This window comes from Homarus americanus, unplaced genomic scaffold, assembly GCF_018991925.1.
Source record: "Homarus americanus isolate GMGI-L3 unplaced genomic scaffold, GMGI_Hamer_2.0 scaffold15667, whole genome shotgun sequence".
NCBI classification, from domain to species: Eukaryota; Metazoa; Arthropoda; class Malacostraca; order Decapoda; family Nephropidae; genus Homarus; species Homarus americanus.
Genome location: NW_024726107.1, coordinates 4,082,028 through 4,095,495, shown reverse-complemented (window position 1 = coordinate 4,095,495; position 13,468 = coordinate 4,082,028). Strand labels below are relative to the sequence as shown.

Sequence of the window (13,468 nt, the reverse complement as noted above, 5' to 3'; positions counted from 1 at the left end):
GGTGTTGGTGAGGGAAGTGTTGGTGAGGGAGGTGTTGGTGAGAGAGGTGTTGGTGAGGGAGGTGTTGGTGAGGGAGGTGTTGGTGAGGGAGGTGTTGGTGAGGGAAGGGTTGGTGAGGGAAGGGTTGGTGAGAAACTGAGAATTGTTGATCACAAATCAGACATCTTATTAAGAGAAAATATCAAGATCGATAGAAGGCAAGTAAAGTAGACAAGCACTGACGAAGGAGTAAGAGAGCAGACAAGTATTGACGAAGGAGTAAGAGAGGAGACAAGTATTGACGAAGGAGTAAGAGAGCAGACAAGCACTGACGAAGGAGTAAGAGAGCAGACAAGTATTGACGAAGGAGTAAGAGAGGAGACAAGTATTGACGAAGGAGTAAGAGAGCAGACAAGTAATGACGAAGGAGTAAGAGAGCAGACAAGTAATGACGAAGGAGTAAGAGAGCAGACAAGGATTGACGAAGGAGTAAGAGAGCAGACAAGTAATGACGAAGGAGTGAGAGAGCAGACACGTAATGACGAAGGAATAAGAGAGCAGACAAGTTCTGACGAAGGAGTAAAAGAGCAGACAAGTAATGACGAAGGAGTAAGAGGGCAGACAAGTAATGACGAAGGAGTAAGAGAGCAGACAAGTACTGACGAAGGAATAAGAGAGCAGACAAGTACTGACGAAGGAGTAAGAGGGCAAACAAGTAATGACGAAGGAGTAAGAGAGCAGACAAGTACTGACGAAGGAATAAGAGAGCAGACAAGTACTGACGAAGGAGTAAAAGAGCAGACAATTAATGACGAAGGAATAAAAGAGCAGACAAGTACTGACGAAGGAGTAAAAGAGCAGACAATTAATGACGAAGGAATAAGAGAGCAGACAAGTACTGACGAAGGAGTAAAAGAGCAGACAATTAATGACGAAGGAATAAGAGAGCAGACAAGTACTGACGAAGGAATAAGAGAGCAGACAAGTACTGACGAAGGAGTAAAAGAGCAGACAATTAATGACGAACGAATAAAAGAGCAGACAAGTAATGACGAAGGAATAAGAGAGCAGACAAGTACTGACGAAGGAGTAAAAGAGCAGACAATTAATGACGAAGGAATAAGAGAGCAGACAAGTACTGACGAAGGAGTAAAAGAGCAGACAATTAATGACGAAGGAATAAAAGAGCAGACAAGTAATGACGAAGGAATAAGAGAGCAGACAAGTAATGACGAAGGAATAAGAGAGCAGGCAAGTACTGACGAAGGAGTAAAAGAGCAGACAAGTACTGACGAAGGAGTAAGAGAGCAGACAAGTATTGACGAAGGAGTAAGAGAGCAGACAATTAATGACGAAGGAGTAAGAGAGCAGACAAGGATTGACGAAGGAGTAAGAGGGCAGACAAGTAATGACGAAGGTAAGAGAGCAGACAAGTAATGACGAAGGAGTAAGAGAGCACAAGTACTGACGAAGGAGTAAAAGAGCAGACAAGTACTGACGAAGGAGTAAGAGAGCAGACAAGTACTGACGAAGGAGTAGAGAGCAGACAATTAATGACGAAGAGTAAGAGAGCAGACAAGGATTGACGAAGGAGTGACAAGTAAGACGAAGAGAGAGCAGACAAGTATTGACGAGCGAATAAGAGAGCAGACAAGTACTGACGAAGGAGTAAAAGAGCAGACAAGTACTGACGAAGGAGTAAGAGAGCAGACAATTAATGACGAAGGAGTAAGAGAGCAGACAAGGATTGACGAAGGAGTAAGAGGGCAGACAAGTAATGACGAAGGAATAAGAGAGCAGACAAGTACTGACGAAGGAATAAGAGAGCAGACAAGTACTGACGAAGGAGTAAAAGAGCAGACAATTAATGACGAAGGAATAAAAGAGCAGACAAGTAATGACGAAGGAATAAAAGAGCAGACAAGTAATGACGAAGGAGTAAGAGAGCAGACAAGTAATGACGAAGGAATAAGAGAGCAGACAAGTAATGACGAAGGAGTAAGAGAGCAGACAAGTACTGACGAAGGAGTAAGAGAGCAGACAATTAATGACGAAGGAGTAAGAGAGCAGACAAGGATTGACGAAGGAGTAAGAGGGCAGACAAGTAATGACGAAGGAGTAAGAGAGCAGACAAGTAATGACGAAGGAATAAGAGAGCAGACAAGTACTGACGAAGGAGTAAAAGAGCAGACAAGTAATGACGAAGGAGTAAGAGAGCAGACAAGTACTGACGAAGGAGTAAGAGAGCAGACAAGTACTGACGAAGGAGTAAAAGAGCAGACAAGTAATGACGAAGGAATAAAAGAGCAGACAAGTAATGACGAAGGAGTAAGAGAGCAGACAAGTAATGACGAAGGAGTAAGAGAGCAGGCAAGTACTGACGAAGGAGTAAAAGAGCAGACAAGCACTGACGCAGGAATAAGAGAGCAGACAAGTACTGATGAAGGAGTAAGAGAGCGGGAATGTAGAGGCGTCGCCTTACCTTCTTTTGAGTTTTCAATGTTGTCACCCACGGGTTCACCCAGCCGTTTGATGGTGATCTTACAGTCAGCATCAACCACTGTGTGTTGGTTGTTCTCCGCGTTCAGGAAGTCGACGATGGGAACCCACATCGTCTCCGCCTGAATGACATTGTTTATTTCACCATAAAACTCCTTACATCAATATAACATTTTATACTTCACTAAAGCATTTCTTGCTTCATTATATCAATCCTTATTTCACCATAGCACTTCTAACTTCCCCATAACGCTCCTTCCTTCACCATAACCCTCCACATTTCCCTTAAGACTTTTTACATCACCATAACACTTCTTGTTTCTTCATATCAGTCCTTCACCATATCTCTTTTTACTTCACCAGAACATTTGTTACATCACCATACCATTCGTTACTTCACCATAACACTTCTTAATTCACCATAATACTTCTTACTTCACCATAACACTTCTTAATTCACCATAATACTTCTTAATTCACCATAACACTTCTAATTCACCATAATACTTCTTACTTCACCATAACACTTCTTAATTCACCATAATACTTATTACTTCACCATAACACTTCTTAGTTCACCATAATACTTCTTACTTCACCATAGCACTTCTTAATTCACCAAAATATTTCTATTTTCACCATAACACTTCTTACTTCACCATAGCACTTCTTAATTCACTATAATACTTATTACTTCACCATAACACTTCTTAATTCACCATAATACTTCTTACTTCACCATAACTCTTCTTAATTCACCATAATACTTCTTTCTTCACTATAACACACCTTACTTCACCTTAACATTTATTACTTCACCAAAACATTTCTCACTTAACCGCAATATTCGTTACTTCATAACACTTCTTACTTCACCATAATATTCTATATTTCACCATAACATTCATTACTTCACCATAATACGCCTTACTTCACCATAACATTTATTAATTCACCATAAAAAATTTTACTTAACCATACCACTTCTAGCTTCAACATAACCTTTAATACTTCACCATAATATTCGTTACTTCACCATACCACTTCTTACTTCACCAATAACACTTTTTCCTTCACCATAACATTCGTTACTTCATCAGAACTTTTCTTGCTCCACCATAACATTCGTTACTTCATGTGAACACTTCTTACTTCACTTCAACATTCGTTACTTCACCATAACTTCTTATTTCACCTTAACATTCGCTTCTTCACCATAACATTCGTTACTTAACCATAACAGTTCTCACTTCACCAAAACATTCGTTCCTCCACCAAAACACTCCTTATTCATAATGACTCTCCTTTAGTGTGGTATGATTACGGGGTGTAGTGTGGTATGATCAGTGAGTGGAGTGTGGTATGATAAGAATATGAGAACATAAGAATGGAGGAAACTACAGTGTGCCTATTGGCCCATACTGGGCAGTCCCATATACATCAAACCCCTATTGCTCATATATCCATCCAACCTATGTTAGCGTATTCGAGTTAATGATGATATTTGGTAACTTGTTCCAATCGTTCACTACTCTATTTCCAAACAAATGTTTACCTATTTCGAGACTAAATCTAAATTTCTCTAATTTAAAACCATTGTTACGAGTTCGCTCCTGGTTGGATAGTTTGCGCACCTTTGTAGTGTCCCCTTTTTTAGCCCTGACTTCCATGTATACGTCTCTCGAGGGAGTACATATTAAGATGCTTTAACCTGTATCTATACTCCAGGGTCCTAATGCCTGGGATTAGTCTTGTCATTCTCCTCTTAATTCTTTCTAAGGATTCTATATCCATTCTTTCTATATCCATTCTGTAACACAGTGACCAGAATTGAACTGCGTAATCCAAGTGAGGTCTCACATGGATAAGATACAAGGTGTAGTTTTAGGATGACCTCGCTAGTCTTGTAACAAACACTCCTTTGTATGAATCCAAGTACTTTATTAGCCTTGTTTCGAGCAAATACACATTGTTTACTTGCATACTTGGCATAAGATTCCTACTTATCATTACTCCTAAATCTTTCTCGCAGTCGGATTTCTCAATAACATCGTTGGTCATCTGGTTTCTGGTTTCCCTGTTTACATCTCCTAAACTGAGTACTTTACATTTGTCCACATTGAATTTCATCTGCCATTTTTCAGACCATTCGAAAAATTTGTTTAGATCTTCCTGTAGTTTTGGGGAGTCCTCGTCAGATTTAAATATACGCCCTATTTTAGTGTCAACAGCAAATTTACTTATGTTGCTGTCTACGCCGATATCTATGTTGTTTATGTATATAATAAATAATAATGGACCAAGTACTGAACCTTGGGGAACTCCACTAGTGACAGTTCTCCAATCGGATGTAGTGCCGTTAATGCTCACTCGCTGTTTCCTGTCTTGTAATCATGCACTAATCCAATTTAGAATATCTCCTTTTATGCCATGAGCCTCCACTTTTCTTAATAGTCTTTCGTCGGGGACTCTGTTGAAGGCTTTGCTAAAGTCGAGATATACCACATCATAATTGTGCCCCTTGTCCACTAATTCGAAAACAGATGAAAAGAATGTTAATAGATTAGTTAGACATGAACGTCCGTTTGTGAAGCCATGTTGGGAATCATTGATCAGCTTGTGCTTCTCCAGGTGATTTCGAATAGAGTTTGAAATGATTGCTTCCAGTAATTTCCCTACAATTGATGTTAGACTGATTGGACGGTAGTTAGAGGATAATGATGTATCTCCCTTCTTGAAAATCGGTATTACATTCGCTATCCTCTAGGATTCTGGTACTACACCCGTTTTTAAGGACATGTTAAACAACTTCGCTAATGACATACTAAGTTCTTCCTCACATTCCTTTAATACTCTGGCAAATATCTCATTGGGACCTGGTGACTTATTAGGCTTTAGTTTGTCTATTTGCTTACTAACATCGTTACTAGTCACTAATATTTCGCTTAACTTTTTTCTTCACTATCTTTGTATATCGTCGGTGCCTCGGGTTTCATGTTTAAATTTTCGGTGGTGAAAACCGTTGAAAAATATTTATTCAGATTATTGCTCATTTCTGCATCGTTATCAGTTAGGTCGCCGGTATCTGACTGTATTGGTGTTTGACTTCGCCTCCCTTGCTACCTTCAGATCATTATTCCTCTTTGCTTTTCTTATCTGGGTCTTAACCCTACTGGCCAATACTTATATTAATCTCGGAGGTAAACTTCACCACGATTTATTCCCCTACCTATAGCCTTCTTTTGTCCAATAATATTCTTTAAATAATTATTTATCCATTTACTGTGAGTGTAATGTGGCATGATCAGTGGGTGTGACGTGGGATGACTATAATAGTGAGTAAATACTGACAGGGAAAATCTACATCGTAGAATATACAGTATAGGGAGTGTAAACCGATTTTTTTTTTACAGGGAGTAACCCATCTGGGCACAGGTCACTGACCCACATCGGTGCCTGAGGGCGATAATGTGATAATAATAGCAATAATAATAATAATTAGTTCATAGTAAATAAAATTTATAATAAGAAATACAGAATTAAAATAAAATAATAATAATAATAATAATAATAATAATAATAATAATAATAATAATAATAATAACAATAATAATAACAATAATAATAACAATAATAATAATAATAATAATAATAATAATAATAATAATAATAATATTATTGATAATAATTATAATATTATTATTATTAAAGAACCATAAAGAAATACTAAAATAAAAGAAAAGATCAATAGTGAGAAACAATATATGTATGTTGTGCTGTTAACAAAGTAAGAGAAACAATTGAGACCCTGCAATTGTGTGTAAATGAAGCAGGAAGTCAGATCGGCAACCTGTGAGTAGTTGAGATAAAACTCATATTAGTGATGTGGTGGGATTAGAATACCCAGCGAGGATATTACCAGCTGCTGTGTATTGGTAAGAGTGAGTGAAAAAGAGGACAGGGATAGAGTTTGAGATTACTAATGTATATATTTTACGTAATGCACGAGGAGACGATGTTGATAGGTTAATATTGTATGTTATGTCTTTAATATTCATGTAAATGTCAAGGAGGCGGTCCTGATGCTGACCTCACTGGGCAGGATTATGTTGAGCTGACGGTCGCGTCGCAGGTGTTTGAACTGGAGGCGCTGGTCCTTCCAGATCATGCGCACCAGCAGCTCCACCGTGAACCTGTTGTTGATGGCGTCGATGTTGGCGAAGGAACTGAGGGTGAGGGAGATGGCGGGCTATAAAGAGGTCTTCATCTACTTGTTCACATGTACATTTTTACGTTAGTCCTTATGGTAGACTTTGCAATTATTTTGCTTAAATACTGAGTCTTTTAACTACAGTGTATTTTATATCTTATTACATTCAACTGACAAGGAATCTATGGTGCTACTACAGTATGCAGTCTAACCGAGCTGGAGTTGTGTCTACTGGGATATTTACACTGTAACATCTATTAAGTTAGCTAAGGTTAGGTTAGATGCTACAGTATAAATATCCAGGTAGGCCAACTACGGCTCGGTAGACTGTATACTATTATTAGTTTTCACATGACGTCACATAGTCCCACAATTCAACGCGTCTATACCTACAAGATGGTGGACCAATAAGGGTTAAAGATGAGTGGAAGGCAAAAATAAAGGCCGTATTTCGCGTTTGATTACTCGACCTTAGTAATCTTCTCACGCAGCAGATGGCAGCACCATCGTTTATCTTATAGGCATATCCCTGAGAAAACTTTTAATGTTAAATATATAAATTATATATTGTTTTTAGTAAACAGGAACTTAAGATAAGTTATCCATGAATAAAATGTTTGGAGGGTGAAATAATTGAATGTATAAATATTTCGATATATGATCCCCTTCAACATTTAGCCTTCCCAAAGGAGCAACAGAGGTAAAACTGTAAAGAGTAAAATAAACGGTATTATTGCGTTTTGAACCACATTATTTTAATCTTATGCATCATTCATATGAGGTAAGGTTAGGGCCTGACCCTACCTACCATTAACACAAGGTTAGGTTTAGTTTAGTTTAGCTTAGTAAATTACGTGGTAGAGAAATAGTTCCATAGCAGTTAGCCTGGTGGCGAGGCAGCCCCAGTGAGTTAGCTTATTTAGAAGGGTGTAGGATCACGTTTTACGCCAGAAATGGGTATTATTAGAGAGTTTGTGCCTAATCACAGACCTTTTAGTGCGTGTTCTTTCATATTCTTGGCCCAAAATAAGGTGAATGGTATTATTGCAGTTTTTCACAACCCTACAATCGAGAATTTTTTATTTGTGAAACACTTAAAAGGCTATTACAAGAAACTTTTCTTATATACCATTTTCGTCGCAAATGCATAATGGCGTCGGAAATTAAATAATTTATTTGCGTAAACATGGTTATAGTACTAAAAAACTACTTTTTAATAACGTAATGATTTGGGCCAAACGTTCTATTTTTATAAAGCAATCAAGGTCAATATCGTTTGATACCCATAAAAATGCACACACAAAAAATCCTGTTGAAGGAGGTGTGTGGCTGAGAATGCAATTTTACCCAATAAAATAACAAAGAAGAACAATGCTTGTAATAGTTTAATTAGATTTCTCTTTAATGACACCTTCCCCTCCTTGCAGATGTGAAAAGTGGTTACAGGTTGCACAATTGTATTTAAATAAACCACTCTTAAAACTCAACAGGAGGTTCGTTCAATGCAGCCAACACTTCACCCCTGATTGATTCAAACCACATAGCTCTCCTCCAAAACTGAAACATTTGAATGCTTACTTTATGTGTTAAGAAATAGTTGTGCTTGTGTTTGCCTGAAACTTCTAGTAATAAGAATAAATATTCGTATACTAATGTTTTTTAACTTACATTCCATTATAATGTATTCCCCCCCATACACTTTGGGGGGGATGGTTTTGTAGTGCAAGCAAACTAATATATCAGTATAAAGGGGACATAAGGTTTTCATTTTATGTACTTTGAATGATTGTGAACACAAAGGAGCCATTAGTAATAATGATAATTGAAAACACAACCATATGAAATGTTGCCCCACAAGTACAGTATATACCATGTAAACAAGTCACTTGTGTATGCATATGGGAGTGAAGTAACACTACAATATGTACATATGTAAATCTTTTGCGTGAGAATGCATTGCCAGTATTGATTCATTTCCAGCATGCCATTTGGTATATTTTGCATTATTCTAATAACATTAACTAGGTAAGTATTAACAATAAATGAAATGTCTCTTACTGATGGCAGTGTACAGGCGTACAGGCGAGGAATAGGGTCACGAGTCTTAAAGCAGTTACTCCAGAGCCGATTTTTAATTTAGTATCTTTAGTATCTTTCTCACCCAACTGAATACACCCAAGCCTGCCAATCTACACGCGGCATTCACCGAAGAACAAATAAAACAGATGATCACTATTATGATAGTGACTTTCTCTGCGATAATGCAGAAACAAGATACCAGCACCGAAAATATAATAAATGCAGTTATGACACAACTCACAGAAAAGATGCAGGAAGACCAGACCCCCAAAACTCCACAACTACGAGTGGAACAGACGACGCCCTTGAGACAGATATCAGACAAGAGAAAGAACTTGCCATCCAAGAGATCACTCAAAACCGTGAAACCTCAAGCCCCTTGCAACAGATCACAAGGAATAGAACAACAAGCACAGACCGTCAGCAAACACACGATCACAGACAAGAGCGACAGCACCCTGAAGAGAGAATAAAAACTCCCGAGATTCCACCTCCTGCTCCTCCCTCAGAGCAGGTGCCCAAGAAACAGCCACCACTCCTAACGGATGAGGAGGAGAGCGACTCAACCATGAACGCCGAGAGCAACTACAGCACCAGCGACGAGGAGATAATGATAGAATAGCCCCACCTCCTTGTAATCTCAAGATAACACAGTGAAATGTACAAGGCTTGTCCAACAAACGGCATACTGTACAAGCAGCAGCCATAGCTAAAAATATTGATTTCTTCATTCTGCAAGAAACCCTGGATACCAACAGTACTCTGTACCAAAGGGGCCCAACACCCATGGCAGCATGATTCTCGTCAGGGCGACCATCCCCAGTTCAGAAGTAGAACCAGTTCACTGTGGAGATGGAGTAGAGGCACAAGCTGTTCGGATACACCTGGCAAACGACAGTCTTGTAGTATGCAATATCTATAAACCGCCTACCAAACAACTAGAAGCCGGTAAACTACTGACACAAGCAACACGGGAACTTGTGCTCATTGCTGGGGACTTCAATGCCCACCATCCAACGTTCAATTCGACCACAACAATGAACCAGGATGGTCATCACCTAGTGGAACTGCTGACAGATGTTCCACAAATAACGCTCATTAATACTGGGGAACCAACACACACACTGGGAGGAACATTGGACCTCACATTCATCTCCACTGAGCTCGTTCCAGTAGCTCAGTGGGACATAGATGATGAACTGAACAGTGACCACTTTGCAACGACAACTACTTTGAGAATGGAACTACTCCCTCCTCCCCCACGTCCGCCACCCAGATGGAATACCAAGAAAGCAAATTGGAAATCAAATCAAGATGAACTCCAAAAATAGTTTTCGAACGATGAACCAGCAGAAGATATTGACCAACTAAACCAGGACCTTACTGATGCCATACAACACGCAGCAGAGAAAGCAATACCAAAAACAAACCCTACAAATAGACACCACAAAGACTACTTGTTCTACAATGACGAAGTCAGAGAACAGAATCACAGAATCAACACATTCAGAATACATCTCCGACAATACCCTTCCCCTGAGGGAATGAAACTCTTGAGAACTGCTGTTCAACATGCACGTAAAATTACTCAGAAAATTAGGGAAGACAAATGGCTCGAGTGGTGCACAACCTTTAATGCACACACCAGCCTGGGTGAACTCTGGAGAAAACTCAGGATAACAACAGAAAAACTGCCCAGATCTCCAGCCCACCCCCAGCCACTACAAGAAGCAAATCGCTTGGCAGAGCACTTTGCAGAACGCTCGTCATCAGCTCAACTACCTCCTGAAATAAGACTTCATCTACAGCAAGTACAATTGGAGAGAGAAGTAGTAGTTAGACATGCAATTGAACAAGCTGCCACTACAAACTGTCTGTTTACTATAGAATAAATCAGAAGGGCCAGGAAAACAAGCAAAGACACCGTTCTTGGGAATGATGGTATAACTATCATTATCATCTTACGTTCATCGTCATCTGTATCTTGGTAACTAGACATAGTATCATAAGAACATAAGAACACAAGAAAATAAGGAGTCTGCAATAGGCCGTTGGCCTGTGCATGGCAGCTCCTGTCGAGAGTTACTACCACTCTCTATCATCCATGAATCTATCTAGCCTCCTTTTGAAACTTTCCATAGTTCCAGCACTTACTACAAAGTTGCTAAGCTTGTTCCATTCGTCCACCACCCTATTTGTGAACTAGTGCCTTCCTATCTCCCTCCTAAACCTAAACTTATCCAACTTAAATCCGTTGCTCCGGGTCCTATCCTGCTCGGATATTAATTGAACTTTATCTATATCCCCTTTATTGATTCCTTTCACCCACTTAAATACTTCTATCATATCTCCCCGCACTCTTCGTCTTTCTAGGGAATGCAAGTTAAGTTTCTTTAACCTATCCTGATATGGAAGGTTTCTAAGTCCCGGAATCATTTTCGTCATTCTTCGCTGCATCGACTCTAGTGAATTGATATCTATTCTATAATAAGGGAACCAGAACTGAACCGCATAATCGAGGTGCGGCCTGACTAGCGCAAGATATAGTTGCAATAAGACCTCTGCTTTCTTGTAACTTACACTTCTAGATATAAAACCCAATACTCTGTTTGCCTTATTTCGAACATTAACGCACTGTTTTCTAGGCCGTAGGTCCGGGCTTACAAGTACCCCTAGGTACTTGGGATTAACAAGGGTAAAATGGAAGATGTTCTAAAGCTCAGTAATAACGAAATAACTAGAACAAATGGCTTTAAATTAGATAAATTCCGATTCAGAAAGGATATAGGCAAGCACTGGTTTGGTAATAGAGTTGTGGATATGTGGAATAGGCTACCGAGTGCTATAGTAGGATCGGGGACGCTAGGAAGCTTCAAGACGAAGTTGGATAGGCACATGGAAGTGCTGGGATGGGTGTGAAAGGGATCTGCCCTGTACGGGCCAGTCGGCCTCCTGCAGTATCCCACTTTCTTATGTTATGTTCTTATGTCTCTTTCACAAGTCGACTTCTCTAGGTTGATGTTGTTAAGGCTGTATACATTATCAGTATTTGTTCTTCCAATATTCAGTACGCTGCACTTGTTGGTGTTGAATTTCATTTGCCATTTTTCAGACCATCCCTGCAGTTTATTTAGATCCTCCTGTAATGCATTTGCATCCTGCCCTGAATTAATCTGCCGCCCTATTTTGGTGTCATCCGCAAACTTGCTTATGTCACTGCTGATCCCAGTATTTAGATCGTTTATGTAGATTATGAACAAAAGTGGGCCTAGTACTGACCCCTGGGGAACCCCACTGGTTACACGGCCCCACTCAGATTTAACACCATCTACGCTGACCCTCTGCGTTCTATCGGTGAGTCATGATTTTATCCAATTTAAAACTTTCCCCCTCGATACCATGAGCCTTAATTTTTGTCAGAAGCCTCTGATGAGGTACTCTGTCAAATACTTTGCTAAATTCTGAGTAAATAACATCGTTATTTTCGTCATTATCTACTACCTCGAAGACTTTCCTGAAAAAGTCAGCAGATTTGTTAGACAAGATTTTCTCTTTGTAAACCCATGTTGAGAGTCATAGATTAATTTGCTTTTCTCTAGATGCGATCGGATGCTATCTGCTATAATTGATTCAAGAAATTTCCTCACTACTGACGTCAAACTGATCGGCCGGTAATTTAATCCTGATGCTCTGTCTCTCTTTTTGAATATGGGTACTACATTTGCCTGTTTCCACAAGTCTGGCACAACTCCGGTGTCTAATGATTTTGTAAATAAATTTACGAGGGGTCCGCTAATCTGTTCTCTACACTCTTTCAAGACTCGAGGGAAAATTTCGTCCGGCCCTGGGGATTTTGTCTTCTTTAGTTTATTTATCTTCTTAAGAACATCCTCTTTTCTGATAGTGATATCTTTAATTTCTCTTCTTCCTTTCCCCTAAATATCAGTTCCACCTCTGGAATTTCCTAGCGAATTTCTTCTGTGAAAACTGATAAGAAGTAGTTGTTCAATGCTTTGCTTATTTCTTCACTGCCATTTATCACTTCTCCCCTCCCTGACTTTAAAGGCTCAACTTTGTCCTTGACTTTTGTTCTATATACCTACTGTAGATAGTTCATTATACCTATTTCTGAGCTGCTCCTCCCTGTCCTTTAATTTCTTATAAATTCCTTTCTTTATTCCTATCAATACATGACAGTGTTATTAGTATAATATTGTACCTTTTTACCTACAGTTATTGTTGTAAATCATGGACAGGAAGGATACATAAATTGTAATATCAAGTGTATGGTTCGCTCAAAGCCACCCGAAGTCATACAACGCGTCACACAAAGTTGCACTGTGTGTGTGTGTGTTCTGTAGCATTAAGCTTCATCCTTAGTAGGTAAGCTGTTTCAAAAAGAGGTTTCTCCCATTCGTCATTGTGAGCATCGTCCCAGAGCACTTTGTTTCCATCAAAACCATGGTTCATCCTTATTTGTCTGCTGTAAACGTTTTGTGGACTGGGTGATTTGGAAGTGTTTATTTCCATTCATACTTTCGTAACTACAACCTATGGTAATTTTTCTTCGTGTTCATATATAATGAAGATAATGCCGAGTATAAAATGTCATATACAATATTTATACATAATGTCATCTATACAGCCATACTATGACTGTGTGTGTTGCCTCATGATAGTTAGAGTGGGCCCCCGTCCAGA

At 39.2% G+C, this 13,468-nt stretch overlaps 1 protein-coding gene across 1 annotated transcript in view; it reads right to left on the bottom strand.

Annotated features, from left to right (window-relative positions):
* The window catches only part of LOC121865361, a 202,374-nt gene that overhangs the window by 63,822 nt on the left and 125,084 nt on the right, over positions 1-13,468 (bottom strand). Inside the window, exons 13-14 of the mRNA XM_042364698.1 lie at positions 6,569-6,704; positions 2,462-2,600 (exon numbers count right to left, since the gene is read on the bottom strand). Of these exons, the coding sequence (XP_042220632.1) occupies positions 2,462-2,600; positions 6,569-6,704 (275 nt within the window). The remainder of the gene's footprint in view (positions 1-2,461; positions 2,601-6,568; positions 6,705-13,468) is intronic.